General features: G+C 47.1%; 1 protein-coding gene across 2 annotated transcripts; it reads right to left on the reverse strand.

Moving 5' to 3' along the window:
- Nucleotides 1-3377: 3377 nt before the first annotated feature.
- Nucleotides 3378-16067, reverse strand: IL13RA2 (interleukin 13 receptor subunit alpha 2). 2 transcript variants are annotated; one of them, XM_056491804.1, is made up of 9 exons: nt 15850-16067; nt 12964-13115; nt 10796-10949; nt 10144-10264; nt 8257-8441; nt 6845-7002; nt 5328-5472; nt 4632-4734; nt 3378-3718 (listed from the first exon to the last, which is right to left on the reverse strand). In XM_056491804.1, the coding sequence occupies exons 1-9, from the start codon at nt 15917-15919 to the stop codon at nt 3682-3684; spliced, it is 1125 nt and encodes a 374-aa protein (XP_056347779.1). In that variant the 5' UTR covers nt 15920-16067; the 3' UTR covers nt 3378-3681. The 2 variants fall into 2 exon arrangements, with proteins under 2 accessions (XP_056347779.1, XP_056347780.1); XM_056491805.1 differs by having other exon boundaries at nt 15230-16059.
- Between the last annotated feature and the right edge of the window lie 1016 nt (nt 16068-17083).

Raw genomic sequence — 17083 nt, forward strand, 5'->3', positions numbered from 1 at the left:
ACCAGAGACCCTCATGAGCAAATTTAGCTCCTACACAGAAATAAAAAGGTTGACAATGTTCTCAAATGTACAAATGCCACACAAGGCAGTGAGCTGCAAACCTGCCATGGCCTGTGAAGCTCTATAGATTTCAGATTTTATCATGAGCTAGTGCAGTCCCAAAGCCTCAACATCCAGAAGCTGCAGGCAGAAGGGCTGTGTTGTCCTTCCAAGATGCAGACACTGCCTGGAGCTGCAGGGCTCAGGGATGGGTGCTGAGATCAGAGTGAGGCAGGGACAGCAGGGCACAGCCAAACCCCCAGTCTGGGCTGATGGGACCTTTCTGTGGGTGCTCAGTGGCACAAGCGTGGGGGGAGCAGTGGCAGGGGCTGGTTCTGGCTGGCACATGCCCTGGGGACACAGATCTGGTCACTGGGCAGTGGTGATGGTGCCACAGGGTGATGTTACCTCTCAGTCACACCAGAGCTGAACATGGAGCAAAGCTGTGACATGTCTCTGCTTTGCAGTACAGAGGAAACACGACTTCTCTTTCTTGTGGTCACAGAGACATTATCCCCTCTAATTTTCATGCACTAAATACCAAATTCTGGCAGCCGATGCTGCACCTGCTTTCCGTGTCCTCTGCATCCAAGCACAGATGCTGACACCCAGTGGCCATGGGATTTCTAGCGCCTGTACAAGATGGAAAATTTCAGCAGAGATGCCTCAGCTGGTGAGATACAACATCCACCTTTTGATTTCCTCAAGTGCAGGAGGAGTGAAGAGTTCCTGAGAGATCCCAGAATGGGTAAGTCTGGAAGGGAACACTGGAGCTCATCTTGTTCAAACTCCTCTCAAGCAGGGTCTCCAAGCACTCTTAGTCAGGATTGTGTCCAGACAGCTTTTGAGCATCTCCAGAGGAGGCTCCACAACCTCTCTGGGCATCCTGTTCCAGTGCTCTGTCACCCTCACAGTAAAGAAGTTCCTCCTCATGTTCAGGTGGAAATTCCTGTGTTCCAAGATGCCAGCTTTGCTTTGTGTCTTGCAGACATTGGCAAGTTGTAGTGGTTGAAACACTTGTACAGAGAGGCCACTCAGAAAAGTAAAAAATATGAGGATGGATATGAGGAAACAGAATGTAAACTGATTTTCAAATTATTCTCTTACTGGCAGCTTGAAAATACACCTCAGTGACAGAAGAAGGACCATTTTTGAGTTCAGAGACCTTGGTGTTAATCTTCCCTGTTTTGCTACTTCCAAAAAGCAGGTAGAATACGACAGTCTGAATGGATTTTGCATTTCCCTGCAGCATGCACAGGATCATGCTTTTGTATGTGTGACAAGTACTGACATTCTCTAGGGAGAAAAAGCTGTGTAGGAAAAGTCGCTTTTATTCTTCAACAAATGGCTCTAAGACTTTATCAGTCAAAGACAGAAAGAAGATTCTAAACTCATGGGTATGCAAAGACAAAGACATGTCTCACCAAACATGTGGAGCTTAGTTGGGAACCCAGACATGAGCTGGGAACAATAAGAGCAGAGCATGCCAAAGGAGGGATTTTAAAAGTGCTTTACTAAAAAATATTAAAAATGGACTACATGCAAATTAATTAAAACACTCTAACGAGACTGCTGTGTGAAAGAAATACATTTGTATAATTCTATAAACACAATATAAAAAAACCTAATGAAAACCTAGTGAGGTTCAGGATGTTAGGAAGACGAGTGGCCATCTATTAGGGCTGAATTATGCAAATGCTGCAGATGTGATACTGTGGGAAAGCAGGTGGGAGTTGTTTTGCTGCTGCTGCTGCAGTGAGGACCCTCTGCAGGGATGAGTTTGGGGAGCAGGGAGCCCTGCACTGGGGCCAAGCCCAGCTTTCCTTACCTAAATGCTCCTATAAAGCTGCAGCATACAGATACCATAAGTAGATGCACTTAATTTATCACTCTGTTACTAGGCAGGTTTCTAGGCAGGCTTCAGCCTAACTTTTCTATTTTGTGGTTACTGAAATAGCTCTGATCTTTTTTGGGGTGAGTTCTAGCTGTGGAGGTACAACAGCCCTTCCTTTGCTCTCTTACTTGCACCCATGCACTTTAACTCTTCTTCCCTTCTTACCTTTTTTTCAGGTAAAATTAGACTAGAGCCTTTAGCTCAGTTTAAACCCACCCAGCAGGTTGGGGCTGTTGCAGTATTTGTCCCAGTCCAGATGCCTGTGCCCAGCATTCCTACCTGGTAAAGAAGGTGAGATTGCACCAGATGTACCCAGGGCAACAGGCTGGGCTTGGCTGCCTGCCCTACTTTTTCCCTTGGGGGCATTCACAATGCACTCATGTATTTTTAGTAGATGTTTTAACTGTTTAAGAGTCTCACAGAACATCAGAGGCCTGATGGCAGCTCTGAAAATCCATGCCCAGTGCATGCTTCAAAGTAAAGCCATCCCATGGTGGCTGCTCAGGAGACAGTAGAGGCAGAGATCACATCTCAGCAGAATTACAGCAACCATGAAACTTCATTTCTGCTTCAGTCTATGCATTGACCATTTTTTCCCTGGTTCTTTCCTCCTTGGGTTATTCCCTGAATTACATTGGGCTGTTGCCCATTTAGCAGTGGAAGCAGCTGATAGTGACTGAATAATTTTGCAGTTGCATGTGTAAGACAGCAGTTGTTTTGTTTCTGATTGGATTAGTATGGCTCTTTACATAGCTGATTGACACAAGCTTGATTTGCTCTTTGAGCTTCCACTGTTCATTAGTAATTCCCACTTTGAATAAATGCTCCTTCAAGAAAATACAGCTTCAGGGTTGTTCCAATGAAATGAAACCACATTAAACTCCTGTGTTTGCCTTGATTAGTTCTTCAAGCAAAAAAAAAGCCGGAATGGGCTTGGAAAAGGGTATCTCACCCAGTGATGCTTTTTCAATTTTTTTTTTCTTTATATCGTCATCATAGTGAATGATTCCTAGAAAATCAGTCTGCAATTTCCTCAGCTGACTGCAGGCCTTGAGAAACATCAAGGTGTGCTTCATTGAATTCTGGTGCCAATGTCCACTTCCCAGAGAAATTCTCACATTTGCTGCAGTGATCATCATTTCTCCTCTGAATCATCTGTCCTTGGCAGTAGCTGTGGTCAAGCCACCTTTTAGCAAAAGTTTCTCTCAAAGCCTCTCCACCTGAGCTTTTCAACATGAAAGGCATATCAGCTGATGAAATAAACAGCTGAGGTAGCTCCTGTTCAGCATTTAGATGCTCTCAGCAGGCTGAGTATTTGGGAACAGGGAAGAGCTGGTGAGAGCAAGGTGGGCTGGATGCAGATGTTTGCATGTGTGTGGCATTGTGTGTGAGTCCTGCTGGCAGGTTTCTGGAGTCCTTACAAAAAAAAAACCAAACAAGCCCACAGAACGTGTTATCTTTATTCATGGCAGTTCCCACTGCCTCTTTTTTCTCTCTTGTCCTGTTATCACAAACACCTTGCTTCAGAGTCAGTTCAGGTCTCTTCCAGATTTCCTGCAGTCAGTTTAAGCCCCTCCAGTTCTCCTGGGCCCTTTAAGGGCTGGGATTGCAACAGCTGCCTTCACAAGTGGCAGCAGGCAGGGAAGACCCCTCTGGGCTGCAGAAAGCTCAGGGCTCCTGGGCTGTCCTTGGGATGGTGTTCCATGAGCAACCCAGCAAACACAAGCAGTGCAGAGGCACAGGCAGAGTTAGTGTCCCACAGATGTCTGCTTTCCTGCTGGGGATCTGAAAGGGACACAGGCTGTTATTCCAAACACCAAGAGAGCTGAGGACATGCTCCAGCATCCCTGTCAGACACTGCCACATCCCAGTGGCAATGCAGGAAGCATTTGCTTTCCACAGATTTCTCACTAGCATCTACACTTTGTTCAAATTTCACAAACCAAAACCTTTGGAAGGTGGATGCAAAGCAAAGATGAAGGAGTGTGTGACTCCATGCATCTGACTGCCAAACAGGTGTCAGTTCATCTCTGGGGACCACACAAGGGTATTTCTAGAGCCACTTCTCCCTCAGTGATGCCTTAAGAAGCGTTTTAGAAAAGCTTTCTGCTTGCTTATGCCACATAGCCATCAGGAAAAGAAAACAGCTGTCAGTACTGGAGGATCAGTTCTTTCCAAGTGACCCCTCAGACCTGAATAGATTATCATCAGTAAAAACAGACAAATTCATCCACTTGTCTGCTTTCCCCTCGTGCCACCACTGACATGAATGTAAACAGCTGGGATGCAAGTGCCAGAAGAATGAGGATTTAGCCCATTAAAATGGCACTGCTTTAACACAGCTAGGACAAATCTCTGCTCTTGAGTGGTTTGGGGAATGATAATAGCTTTATTTATGCTGCTGTGCATGCAAGGAACTGCTGCCTTTAACATAAGCAATCTGAGCTCTTATGAGCAGTATTTGAGTCTCTGCAGTGAGTTTATGGATTGCTGTAGGGGCATTTCATATCAGAAAGAGACACACTCAGGAAGGTTGTTTACTGAAAATGAACTCTTGTTTGGTATCCAGTCTTAGAGCATGTATTAATGTTTGGCCCTTAGACATTAAATTTGATGTTTCAGTTACAACTGTAGTCATAAATAGTTACAGACACCAACAAAAAAGCACATTTCTTGGACAGGCTACCTCAGTGCTTACCTTTTCTTGCACTGGCCAATCAACATAAATATTATGAGGCTAATTGACAAACTGAGGATGACTGGAATGAGGATAAATAGCTGCTTGTCCTCTTTTCTGGACACTGCAAAGATAAATGGCAGGAAATAAGATGTTAAAATGGATTATATTACCTCCTACAAAGCTTGGGCTCAGATGCAAATTCATCTTGCCCACATTACCCTACATGTTTGTATTCATTTATTTATTTATTTGTTAAGGGTGTATTATTGGGTGGGGTCACATCCTCCTCCAGGGATGGATATCTCCAGCACATAGATGCAGTCCCTGCTCTGTGCCTCTCCCCAGCCCAAGAGAGCCTACAGGGTTCAAAGGAGCTGATCTGTGGTGCAGGACAGCCAGGAGGATGCCCTGTGGAGAGACAGCAAGTACCGCATGCCCTCCCTTGCTCAGCAGTCACTCCTCCATCCCAGCAGTCCCCATGCAGCAGGGAAAGCTGCTGCTGCTGCAGAAGCACTAATATTTTGGGGCTGTCCTGCTGGGTGCAGTGGAGATGCAAGGCTGTAGGAATGGCTGTGCTGGAACAGGTTGAAGGTGTAACTAAGCCAGCACCCCCCTCCAGTGCTGGACACCAGCAGATCCCCAGGGCAGCCATCAGCTGCCCAAACAAGTTTTATAAAAGGTATAAAAAAACCCCATTTACTTTGAGTTCCATACCAGAGAAACAATTCTGTGTCCATTCACTCCAAAAGCCCTGGTCAGCACAAAAGATGTTTGTTCTCCCCCTGACACGAACACATGAAACGTGGCTTTGATTTGCTCTGGAAATCGTTAAAGCAGTTTCCATTTGGGTCGACACAAACTGAGAAATAAAACAGAAAGAAGAAATATCAAGGAATTACATGCCACCACCAGGATCTCTCTGGTGTGGCCTGATGTTCCTGAACACTGTCCAGCTCTGTAAACCTTTGGATTATCTTTTGGCAGTTTAAAATGATTTCACAATAGTTTTGTAACTTACAATGCAAATAACATGACTAAGAAGACAAATCTACTGAAAATACTTTCTGGAGGTGTCATCATGTATGTTGCCATTTATGCCTGTTAATTGTTGGAATCTTCCTTTTAATTACCTAAGAAGACTCATGAGGGGAATGTGGCAATTAAAAAAGAGATGTCCTCTATGATTAATTAGTCCTTTTCAGTTTTGCCTCCAAACTGCACCTGGATAGTACAGAAATAAAAAGCACCATGCATAAAATGATGTGTTCTGTCCCAGGCCACTCCTTTTGAGAGATTACAATCATAATTTCACTGGCCCAAGTTATGCCAGCCTATTCAGGGAAACAAACCATAGCAACCTTTAAATTTCCTCGATGGCAGTTTTCTGACACAACAAGCAGGAGATCTGAGGAAATGCTCACTTGGAGCCTCCTGCTGGGATCTGTTCCTGCTAAAGCAAAGCTGCAGCTGGAGGTCAGGGGGTTAAGGAGGAACATGTGCAGTGCAGAATCTGGCCAGGGATGTCCGCCGGCAGAGCGCAGCCTGGGCCAGGGTAACTCACACCCTGTGCCAGGGATAACTCACACCCTGTGCCAGGGATAACCCTGTGCCCTGGGATAGCCTGGATAACTCACACCCTGCTGCAGCCTTTCCCTGGGATAACCCACACCCTGTGCCTGGAATAACCCACACTCTGCTGCAGCCTGTGCCTGGATAACCCACACCCTGTGCCTGGGATAACCCACACCCTGTGCCCAGGATAACCCACATCCTGCTGCAGCCTGTACCTGGGATAACTCATATGCTGCACCTGGGATAACCCACACCCTGTGCCTGGAATAACCCACACCCTGCTGCAGCCTGCCCCAGGATAACTCACACCCTGTGCCTGGGATAATTCACACTCTGCCCCAGGATAACTCACACTCTGCCCCAGGATAACTTACACCCTGTGCCTGGGATAACCCACACCCTGTGCCTGGGATAACCTGGATAACTCACACCCTGCTGCAGCCTTTCCCTGGGATAACCCACACCCTGCTGCAGCCTGTGCCTGGGATAACCCACACCCTGTACCTGGGATAACTCACACCCTGTGCCTGGGATAATTCACACCCTGCCCCAGGATAACTCACACTCTGCCCCAGGATAACTCACACCCTGCTGCAGTACCCATCCCGGCTCCTCCCCGACCCCTTCCCCTCCCTGGGGCACCCGGCTGCTGTCCCTACCGCCCAGGCAGCCGCGGCTTCCCCCGCATCTTCTGCCACCTGCACCTCGTACTCCAGGCAGTGCTGCGGCACCCGCCCGCCCGGGGGGCTCCAGGCCGCCAGCAGCTCCCCGGCCGCAGACACGGAAAGCGCCAGCTGCTCCGGGGCTGAGGGCTTTGCTGCGGGGAGAAAAGAAACAGAGAAGGTCAAGGGTGCACTCGGACATCTCCTGGTGGAAAGGCTTCTGATAATCGCCAGCCTCTGCCCCTTTCCCCGCGGATGGGATTTCTGAGCGCTCCCGGCTTTCAGCCGCGATGCTGGAGGAGCAGGATGTCCCCGCACCCGGAGGATGGCTTATTTATTTATTTATTTATTTATTTATTTATTTATTTATTTATTTATTTATTTATTTAATATAGCCTGACAGACAGGCTGGAGCGTGTCCGTGCTCGGGGCTGCTGTTCAGGGTTTGAAGCTCGGGGTGTGAGCGCTGTGCCCGGGCCAGCGGTGACTGCACAGCTCTGCCGGCCCCGCACTCTGCATCCCCAAAAGGCTCGGTTTGTGTCCATGCCCAGAGCCGGCCCCGCACTCTGCATCCCCAAAAGGGCTCGGGTTTGTGTCCATGCCCAGAGCCGGCCCCGCACTCTGCATCCCCAAAAGGCTCGGTTTGTGTCCATGCCCAGAGCCGGCCCCGCACTCTGCATCCCCAAAAGGCTCGGTTTGTGTCCATGCCCAGAGCCGCACACGAAGCACGTGGCAGCACTTGTTGAATTAAGAATTCTGATCATTAGCCCAGTGGCTTAGATGGACGATTGTCTATTTCTCCTTCTGGCATGCAGGCAATTGCCCCAGCGTGGTGAGTGCCCATAGGAAACACCGAGTACATGTAATGTTTGCACCTCATGCCGTGCTTTGCTCCCCTTCCCTGTCTCTCATGAGTTTGAAATCCATCTCTGCTCTGACAGACCCCATCACACCTCGCACTCAGCTCACCCCAGACCTTAGCTTGGTTTAAACAGCAAAGCCCAGAAGATCTCTTCTGTGCTTGCAAGGAGGGCAGCAGTTGTTTCAATTCCAGCAGGAATAAATGAAGATATCTCCGTGACTGTGCTGCTAGAGCCAAAACCCCCAGAGCTGCTCTGCCATATGCCCAGCAGGCCATTCATGGCCCAGCTGTCCAGCTGCCAAATGCAGCACTTGGAGGCACAGACTGACCCTCCAGGGCTGTGCTGGGCAGTGCTGCTTGCTTGCAAACACTCCTGGAAACTGAAGCACTGCTTGGCTCATGCCACAGCCCCTTCCCTGGGGGAAATGCACACATTCCAACCACCCACCCACAAAAGCACACATTCATTGAGAGCCCCAAAGCGGGAAGGGAGCCTGGGGCGGGTGGCGGCCACGAGGGTCCCCTGCTGGTGCCCTGCCCTCCTTACCGAGGTTGTGAAGGCGGAGGGTGCTGTACAGTGGCCGCAGCAGGGTGGCTGCTGCCGAGCCATTGACACAGACGCGCAGGTCCCGGTATTCTGCCCGGCTGAGGTTCTGCAGCACGCAGCCCACGTTGATCCCGCGGTCCTGGATGTAGTGATCACACTGCGCCGTGTGCTCCAGCCCCTCGTACCTAGCAGTGGGGGGGAAACAGAAACAGTAACCAAAACAAATTACTACTTAGTAAGATATTTTTTAATAAGATTGGACCTAAGCCTCAGGTATTGCCCATATCCCAGCCTTTGTCCAAAGCACAGTGCTGTGGATCGGTCACCTGGACTCCTGCTATGGCAAAAGTGTGGAGAAGAGAAAAAACCCAAATTAACATGCACAGACAGCTTCTCAGGTTGATTTCTAGACTGTGCCAGGCTCTCCCCAAGGCCATTCCTGGAGCACAAGAGGTGCCACTGTGTGACTGGAGCTGGGGAAGGATCTGGAGACAGTCCTGCTCCCCTAGGGCCCTTCCTGCACCATCAGCCACAGGCTCTGGAGCTGCAGAAAGGTCCCCTCCCAAGCCAGAATGAAGTGTTTTTAGGAAGGTGACATGTGCCATGAATGTACTTAGTGCTGCTGACTGCTCTGGCTGACTGTAGGGAGTTCCCATGGCTCCCTATGGCACTTGGAAGCTCAGGGTGGGAGCCAAGAAGGGGTTTGATCTTTGTTAATGTGCAAACACAGCCCTGTCCCTTCTGCCTTTGGAGCCACTCCCCAAAGCAGAGCTGCTGCATCCTGGAAATACTGATGTTTCATGCCACCTTTTATCACTCCTGCTGCTCTGCTCCCTCAGGGCAGGGCTGAATTTGATCCCTGTACTCCAGACCTAATGAAAGTCTCCCTCCACAGCACATTATGTTTGAGGGAAAAAATTCATGTTCTAGTACTATAAAAATTTGCTAACAGGGATCAAAGGATGCCATGGTGTCCACCCAATCTTATGATAAAATGGGATCCAGATCCAAATGCCTGGTTTTATTGCAGACAATTGAACCAAGGTTGGGCTTTTTTAGTGTTTATTTTCCTTTTAGGCATGAATCATGCATTTTCATGGTTTCCTTCAAGCAGATCCTTGCAGTGAGCAAAATGGTTTTGAATTGGTACTTCTGCTTTGAAGATTATTTCCAAGAACTACATGGAATCTCTTTGAAATGCAGCTATGCTTTTCTCCACACAGCCCAGTGACACAAAACCCAGTCTAAGTCATCCTTTCCATAATATCATAGGAGCTGAAGCACAAATACAGTATTTACTTTGTCCCAAACCACTAATTTTAGCTACATTTTTCCTGCAGACCAGAATTCAGGCACCAGTTTAAAAGAAACAGCTGAGAAACATGTATTATTATTACCTTGTGGCAGCATGTTTGCTTGTATGGCATGTGCTATAACTCTAAGTTGCTGAGAAGTTTCATTCTGTGTCTAGGGTTCACTGAGCTTGGTAGCCTTGTGCTAAATCCTGTCCAGTTGAGATATATGCACTGTGATCATGGGAAATGTGCAGCCAGAACTATCCAGGTGTGTTCAGCAAAGAGAAAGCACAAGTCTTCATGGTGGACAACATGCAGAAAACACCTCCCAGGGATGAATAAAAGGAAAGGAGGAAGTGAGAAGATATTTCCTGGCAAAGATCAGCACAGGCCTGATTTTAAGGAAGTAAGAAAGGATTAGGTGTTTTCTTGCCAGAAGCCATGTGTTGCTTGGGACATTATTTTGGCTTATTCTGGGTGAATTGGGCAATAGCACTGCCAGCTATAAAAGCATATTTACTGTGGCATTTTTGTACTCTGAGTAGCTCACTTGATTGCTGCCTGGATGTTTTCCTATTTTGTTGTTACATACCAATAATATAGCTCATAATGTACACCACGAGGTGTGAGGAGGCCTGGCTGCCACGTGCACTTCAGGTACTCCCAGTCATGATAGATGCAGTGGAAGTTCTGGACCTCTGATTCAAGTTTTCCTGTCAAATGAGAAGGAAATAACCATAATTTAGCAATGTACCAATCAGATGCAGCAAAAATACAGTTTTATGCCTTTGAACAACTATGTGCTGCAGTTGAAAGATAGAAAATGAAAAGAAAATAAAGTAAAAAAGAAAGGAAAAGAAAGGAAAAGAAAGGAAAAGAAAGGAAAAGAAAGGAAATGAAGGAAAAGGTGGCCAGTCAGCATCATTAGTTTTACTGCCAAGCACTCTGTTTCTCATAAAATCCAGTCCATCTTAGAGCAGAAAGATGCTTAACTGACCTTTCCATTCATCAGTGGAGCTCTTGCAGGGCAGCTGAGCAGAGCTTTGGCATGGGCAGAGGGAAACAAGCCCCAGGGATGCAGCAACCACAACCACAGCCTTTGGTAGCAGAGCTGTTCTTCTGTGCTAAACATCAGCAAGCTCTGCAATAATTGATCATCCAGGAACCCTCAAGCCAGCACTGGTTCATGCAACAGGCTCATGCAAAGCACAAAACTGTACCAGGTGCCACAGGCTGCTCCTAACCTTGTGGTGCAACCTGAAATGTTGCATAAATCCAGTCACTCTGCACCTCCACGTCAGCCGTGCACCGTCCTTTGAGCAGAGTCTGCACCCTCACTTCAGCAGTCCTGCTGAGGTCAAATCCAACTCTCAATTTTAGCTTCCTAGTAAAAATAACCTGGTTGAAAGACAGAGTTTTTAAGCACCTCTTCTGTCACTAAGTGGGCTGCAGAATTAGGTACCCTGGCTATTGCTCCAGCTGCAAATAGTCTCATTTGTGTGCTTTACAGTCTCTTTATATTGCTGTCCTGCCTCACTTGCCCAGTGCTCCTCCAGCATTAATTTATGCCTGCTGTGCCCAGCCCTGCTGGCTGTGAGTCCCTTCACCCCTCAGGACACAGCAAGGACAAGGCAGAGCAGGCTGATCAATGGGATCCCCAGCAGCAAGGAGCACTGTGGACAACCTGAGGAGGATACCACCCCAAATCCACATAAAAAACTTTTGTTTATGGTGTGAAATAATCAGAAACAGAAGGAACAATGAGTCTTGTAAGGCTGTTCCTGTGGGAAGCACAAGGTGGACCAGCAGCCAGGCAGTGCAGGACAGTCTTACCCACCACTGTGAACCACCCAGCTCTGCCTTTTGTGGGACCTTCTGAGCACCTCCTTTGAAGGTTTTTCTATTTTTTTGCCCCCTTCCTTCACTTTATGCAGGGATAATGAAGTTGACAAGGTTTACAACAAATGATGAGACAAAGTGTTGCATTAGCCCACGTAGGACAGAGGTAATGTGCCATAAAGTGCATCCATGTGCAGCAGTGGGAACAGCAATGGCACAGCCACAGTCAGGCTGTCCTCAGCACTCCCCAGGTGTGAGAGCTCTGTTGAGCCAGGTATTTCTAACTGATAGAAATTACTTTTGCTTCTGCTGATGTCTAATGGATTTTCTTCAGTCTGACTGTTCTTCATTACCTTAACTGAGGTCAAGATTTTGGCAAGGTGCCAGAGATGATTTTGCTTTTGCTCTAGTCTGTACATCTGCCTCATATAAGAGATTTTCATTACTCATGATTTCAGGAATTCTGATTTTTTTTTTTTTTTTTTTTTTTTTTGAAACTGCATATGTTTTACTTTGAGATTGCAGTTAAAAACATCCTTGAGGAATCTGCACAGCTGAGGGAATGTGACATTGTGACATGCATCATGACCAACATCAGAACCCCTTTCCATGCCCTTGCAATTGCAATCCGTAGCTGAAACTGGATTTTTCCCCTCTGCAGACTCGGCCTAACCCCATTTCTGTGGGGCTGAGCACAGCCTTGGCTCTGCTGCCTCAGCCTTGCTTGCTCCTCCTGCCCCAGCAAGGAGCTGGGCTCCACAGCACTGCCAGCCTGATTGATTGCTCCTTCTCTCCCTGGTCTCTTGAGCTGCCAAGACCTCCAGCTCTCCTGCCCTAGGATTGTGCAAAAAATCCCTTTTCCTCTCAGGATTTCAATCTGTTTTTTAGGTTGTTGAGGGAGATCCTCAGCATATTTTTAAGTGTTCCTCAGTACTTTGTGCCAATGAAACAGCCCCCACTGCTGGGTTTCTCCTCTCCCCATTCCATTTACCTTCCTAACCCTGCAGCAGCTTTCATCTTCCAACCACTCACAAAATATATTCCAACAACCCTTCCTGTGCTGTGCCTGCTACTGCCCTGCTACACATCAATGACTTTTATCAAAGAGCTGAGTTAGAGTAAACGACATCTAAAGAGAGAAGCAAACTGTAATTAGGAACACACTTCTGGATAGAGGGAATTTTAGAGCATTAGAATAATTAACGAAAATTAACTTTTATTCGTCCACCACTCTGCAACCCTAAGTATCTGTTGTTTTAGTTCAAGCCCTGTAATGATTCTTTAGAAAAGGGTAAATATTTTTCGTTTTACAGAGAGGAATGCTATTGAATTATTTTGGGCAGCAAACACTCAGCCCTGTGACAGATGGAACCCCTTCCCTGGCTGCTGCTGCTGTTACATTTCAAAACACATTCCCATTCAAACCACTGAAACAGCTTTTCATGGAAAAACCCTGGTTTTCCATGGAAAACTGGAATGGCTTCGGTTCTGTCCTTGAAACCGAACAGGAACCTGTGCAGGAGGTGCAGGCAGAGCACCAGCCCTGGCTGGGAGGGTGGATCCACTGCCCTACCTGCCAGTCCCTGTCCCCAGAGCTGCGGTACTCAAGCTGGTATTTCACTGAGCACTCGTTGAGGGGTGGGACGTGGGGGGGAGGTTTCCACTGCACATCCAGAGAGCCCAGGAGCCCAGGGTCAGTGATCTGAAGGTCTCGTGGGGGAGCAACTGCATTAAAAACAAAGCAGAGGGTAAAACAGAGCGTCAAAGTGAGGAAAACAGACCCAAAGCAGCCATGAGACTTGTTGGTATGGAATGCTGAGACGATTTGTTGAAATGCAGCTGCTGGATGTGGAGGGGAGTGCTGCTGGCTGCAGCCCTGGCTGTGTAAAACCCTCTTCTCAACAAGCTCTGCTCCTGCCCACCCCCCAAAAAACAGTTTTGCTGGTGCTCAGAGAAAGCACTCAAGGATCTTAGAAAAGGCACACAGAATGCCACTTTTTGACATTCTTTTTCAAGATGTTTTAAGCAAAATTGCTGTCCTGGGATGACCTTTCATGTTCTGTGTTTGCTTACCTTCAACCCCTGATATTTACCAACCTTCAGGACACTTATCTCTGCAAACATGTTCAGCACATACACCAACACAGGATGACAGATCAAAGCATGCTGTCAGGGGGATTTTTATTCCTTTACCATAATAGACACAAATCACCCTCATTGCTTTAAATATTCTTTTCACGTATATTAAAGATTACTGGGGGGAAAAACCCAAATGAACAGGAAAAAAAAGGAAAAAAGCAGAGAATTAGAATAATTCTTATTTTGGACATCTATCAGCTGTTCAAAAATGTGCCTTTACAGTTAATCTGGCTTATATAAAGGTGTTTTAAGGTGCAGCTATATGTCAATAAATAAGGAAGTATGGATGAATTCCATACTAAGACATGTTCTAAAGATCCAGCTCTATATGGAGTTGTCATTCACATGACAAAAACTTTGCCTGCTCAATATTTTTAGCTGAAACAAAGTCAATTGTTGTTAACATCTAAGGTAATTTTTCTCCACTGTCTAGAGGTGATGTTATTATTTTGGTTTCTTCATATTCATTGCATAGTACACTTTATTTCTCAGGAATTTGGAGCCCTTCTCCTGGCAGTGTCAGTCCAGCATTACCAACATTCTCCCTTTGAATCTGGCCTCCAGATCAACTGGCTTTTCTAACACCTTTTTCATGTCTTCATCAGGATTTACACCAATTTTTTTTCTTTTATTATTTTAATAAACCCATTGTGAAAGCAGACCATAAGGATATTTTTCAGTGGAAGATGGTGACATAAATCCAGCTTTAATGTGCTCCCTGGAAAATGTGCAGGGTACATTTCTGGAGGATTTGTTCCTTCTAGAGAAATTTTTCCCAAATGAAACACACTCCAGGCAGCAGTTTGAAAATCCCACTTTTCCCAGTATGTGAAGCTCCATGGGAGATTTGTTACTACATTGGATGGTGAAGCAGGAGATGCATTTAGGATGATAGTTGACCAAGTGCTTGGGAGCTCCTCCTGACTGTATAAATGCTGAGCCTCACAGCAGTGCAAACAAGGAAGCAAAAAGCTGCCAGCCTTTGTCACGATAAGCTGTCAAGAGAGGATTAGATTGGTCAGAACTGGAATTTCTGACTAGATAGGAGAATGCTCTGAAATTTATTTACATTGTGAGCTTGAGCAAAACAGCAGTATTTTTTCAAAACAATTGTAATTGTAAACAGCAATTCTTGCAAAATAAATTTTGACTGGATTTCAGAGGGAACAGAAAAGCTTCTCTTTGTGATGTGTCTTGCATTCTGGGATTTGATTGTTTTTTAAATGTCAGCACTGCCTCTTGCAGTTTCTCATTTTCACAATAATACAGTACCAGTCTCACTCACATCACTCATACAGAACACAGGACTAGAAATGCTCTATTTCATCATGCACTCTTGAAGGAAAGCTGCTCCTGGATGTTTCTTGGGAAAAAAACTGAACTAACAGCATCTCCCCCTGATGTCTGTGGTGGTGAGTGAGAGACTCACAGAGCCACAGCTCTCACAGCCACCCCTCCAAGTGCTGGGTACACTGCCACCACCATCCCTGCCTTGGTCACAAACCCTGCGTGTCCCTGGCTGTCCTCACCACCTCTGCCCCCACCACACCTCTGAGACCTGCAAGCAGCAGCTGGGGTTTGCCATTTTCCACCTATTTTGCCAGTGGAAGAACAGCAGCCTGCCAGGTGTCCCCCCCATAGGTCCCCCCTCTGTGTCTGCACTTGCCTGTGCTGCTCAGAGAGGTGGAGGTGATACTCACATTTTCTGGAAGGCATTTCAAGGGCAGCATGCTCTGCTCAGTGGCAGCAGGGGGGTGCTGGCAGCTTTCTGTGAGTGCTGGATGGACAGGCAGCTCTCAGTGGCCTCCTGGGCATGCATTCTTCCATCAGGGGAGGCCAGACCTGCTCAGCATCTCTCAGGGTGCACAGGGGCAGCTGCCAGATGCAGAAGGGCCAGCAGGTGCAGTGCAGCAAGGAGGAGCTCGAGGGCTTGAAGCAAAGGGTGCTTGAAGTGCCATTGCCATGGATGAGAGCTTGCAGAGCAGTATTCTCTCAGAAGCATTACTCTCCAAGTACAAATGAACCTTGTGTTTCTCCCACCTAGCACAGCCTGTCTGTCTGGGACCGTGCTCAGGAGCATTTATAGCAGGGTTTATATTTGATAACTCTCTCTCAGATATATTTGCTGTGCACCAAAGGCAGTCTCTTCTCCTCCCAAATTCACTCAGAAACACAGCCACTAAACACATAACATATTTAGACAGAGGATTACAAGTTTATAAACCAGCCACTCACAGCAATGCACATACTGAGAAGAAGGACAAGCTCCCCAAAGGGCCAAGTTAACACAAGCAGTGACACAGCAGCACTTTGGCTTTACCTGTGCTGGGGGAGGAGGAGGCCAGCACCCAGCCCCACAGCAGAGCCAGGGGGAGCCTCCAGGGAGCCATGGGGGTTCCAGGGCCAGGGGCTGGTCAGAAGAGCAGTCCTGCAGCACGGCTGGGACGGGGCTGCGGAGACACAGCAGAGTTCAAAGGCTTCAGCGTTACCCTGGGGCCCTGGCATTCCCTCTGCAGCCCCAGCACTGACAGTGAGCATGGCTTTACTTGTTTACCAAGGCTGATTAATCATTTCCCAGAGGATTTCTCCTTGCAGCTTTTAGTAATGGCCAAACGTGGCTTCATTCTGATAGTCTGTGGCCAGCCAAGTACACTCTCCAGAAGTGTGTCAGTACTTCAATCACCAGCCCTCTGTCTCATGTCTTCTCTGGAAAGTGATTCAACCCACTGCCACAGGAAGTGCCTTGGACCAATGATACTTTCATTTAAAGAAATGAAAACAGAATGCCTGAGCCTTGCCTTATCCAATAAACAGACACATCTTATGCAACTATCCCCACCTTTTGCCTTTGCTGCTTCTTGGAAGGTCTTAGGAGGAATGGTAGGGATGTTTGTGAGAGTTCTTCTTAATTGTCATGGCAATATTTGAACGGGACAAATTTTTATTCCTGTGCAAATATGCTGGAGGGCAGATGGGGACTGAGAGGGAGAGGATAGAGTTTCCAGGGAGGAGACTACTCCATCCTTCAGATTTCAGGCTAAAGATGGGTAGAAACTCCTGCCTACAGACACCCCAGCTCAGCATGCTTCCCTATGCCAGAGAGCACATGGATTCTGAAAGGGCTTTTATGTTTTTTTATATAGATACAGGTGTGGCTATAAATTAGATTGAGTTGGAGGACAAGAGAGAGACATAGATTAGATATAGACACAGACCTAGGTATATAAATAGGTATAGATATAGGCATTAATCTTCCTGGAACCTGAGGCCACTGCTGGAGCTCCACTTGAGTAAGAACTTGGCAACCTCAGTGTAAGCATACAATTTATCACTGAGATCTATTCAGAAAACAAACTCACTTTATATTGCCCACACAAGCCTGGCTTAAGCAGGTGAAATCCCAGGTCAGACTGACACAGCTGCTTCCTCCTCAGCAGCCTCAGCTACCATGCAGCAATGAGAAACTGAGGCTCTGCTGAATGACAGAACCTCAGGTCAGAGGGATCTATAGAAATCTGAGGACTGGAGCCAACAAAAAGCCCCCATCACTGAAA

The sequence above is a fragment of the Oenanthe melanoleuca genome, chromosome 4A, assembly GCF_029582105.1.
Source record: "Oenanthe melanoleuca isolate GR-GAL-2019-014 chromosome 4A, OMel1.0, whole genome shotgun sequence".
NCBI classification, from domain to species: Eukaryota; Metazoa; Chordata; class Aves; order Passeriformes; family Muscicapidae; genus Oenanthe; species Oenanthe melanoleuca.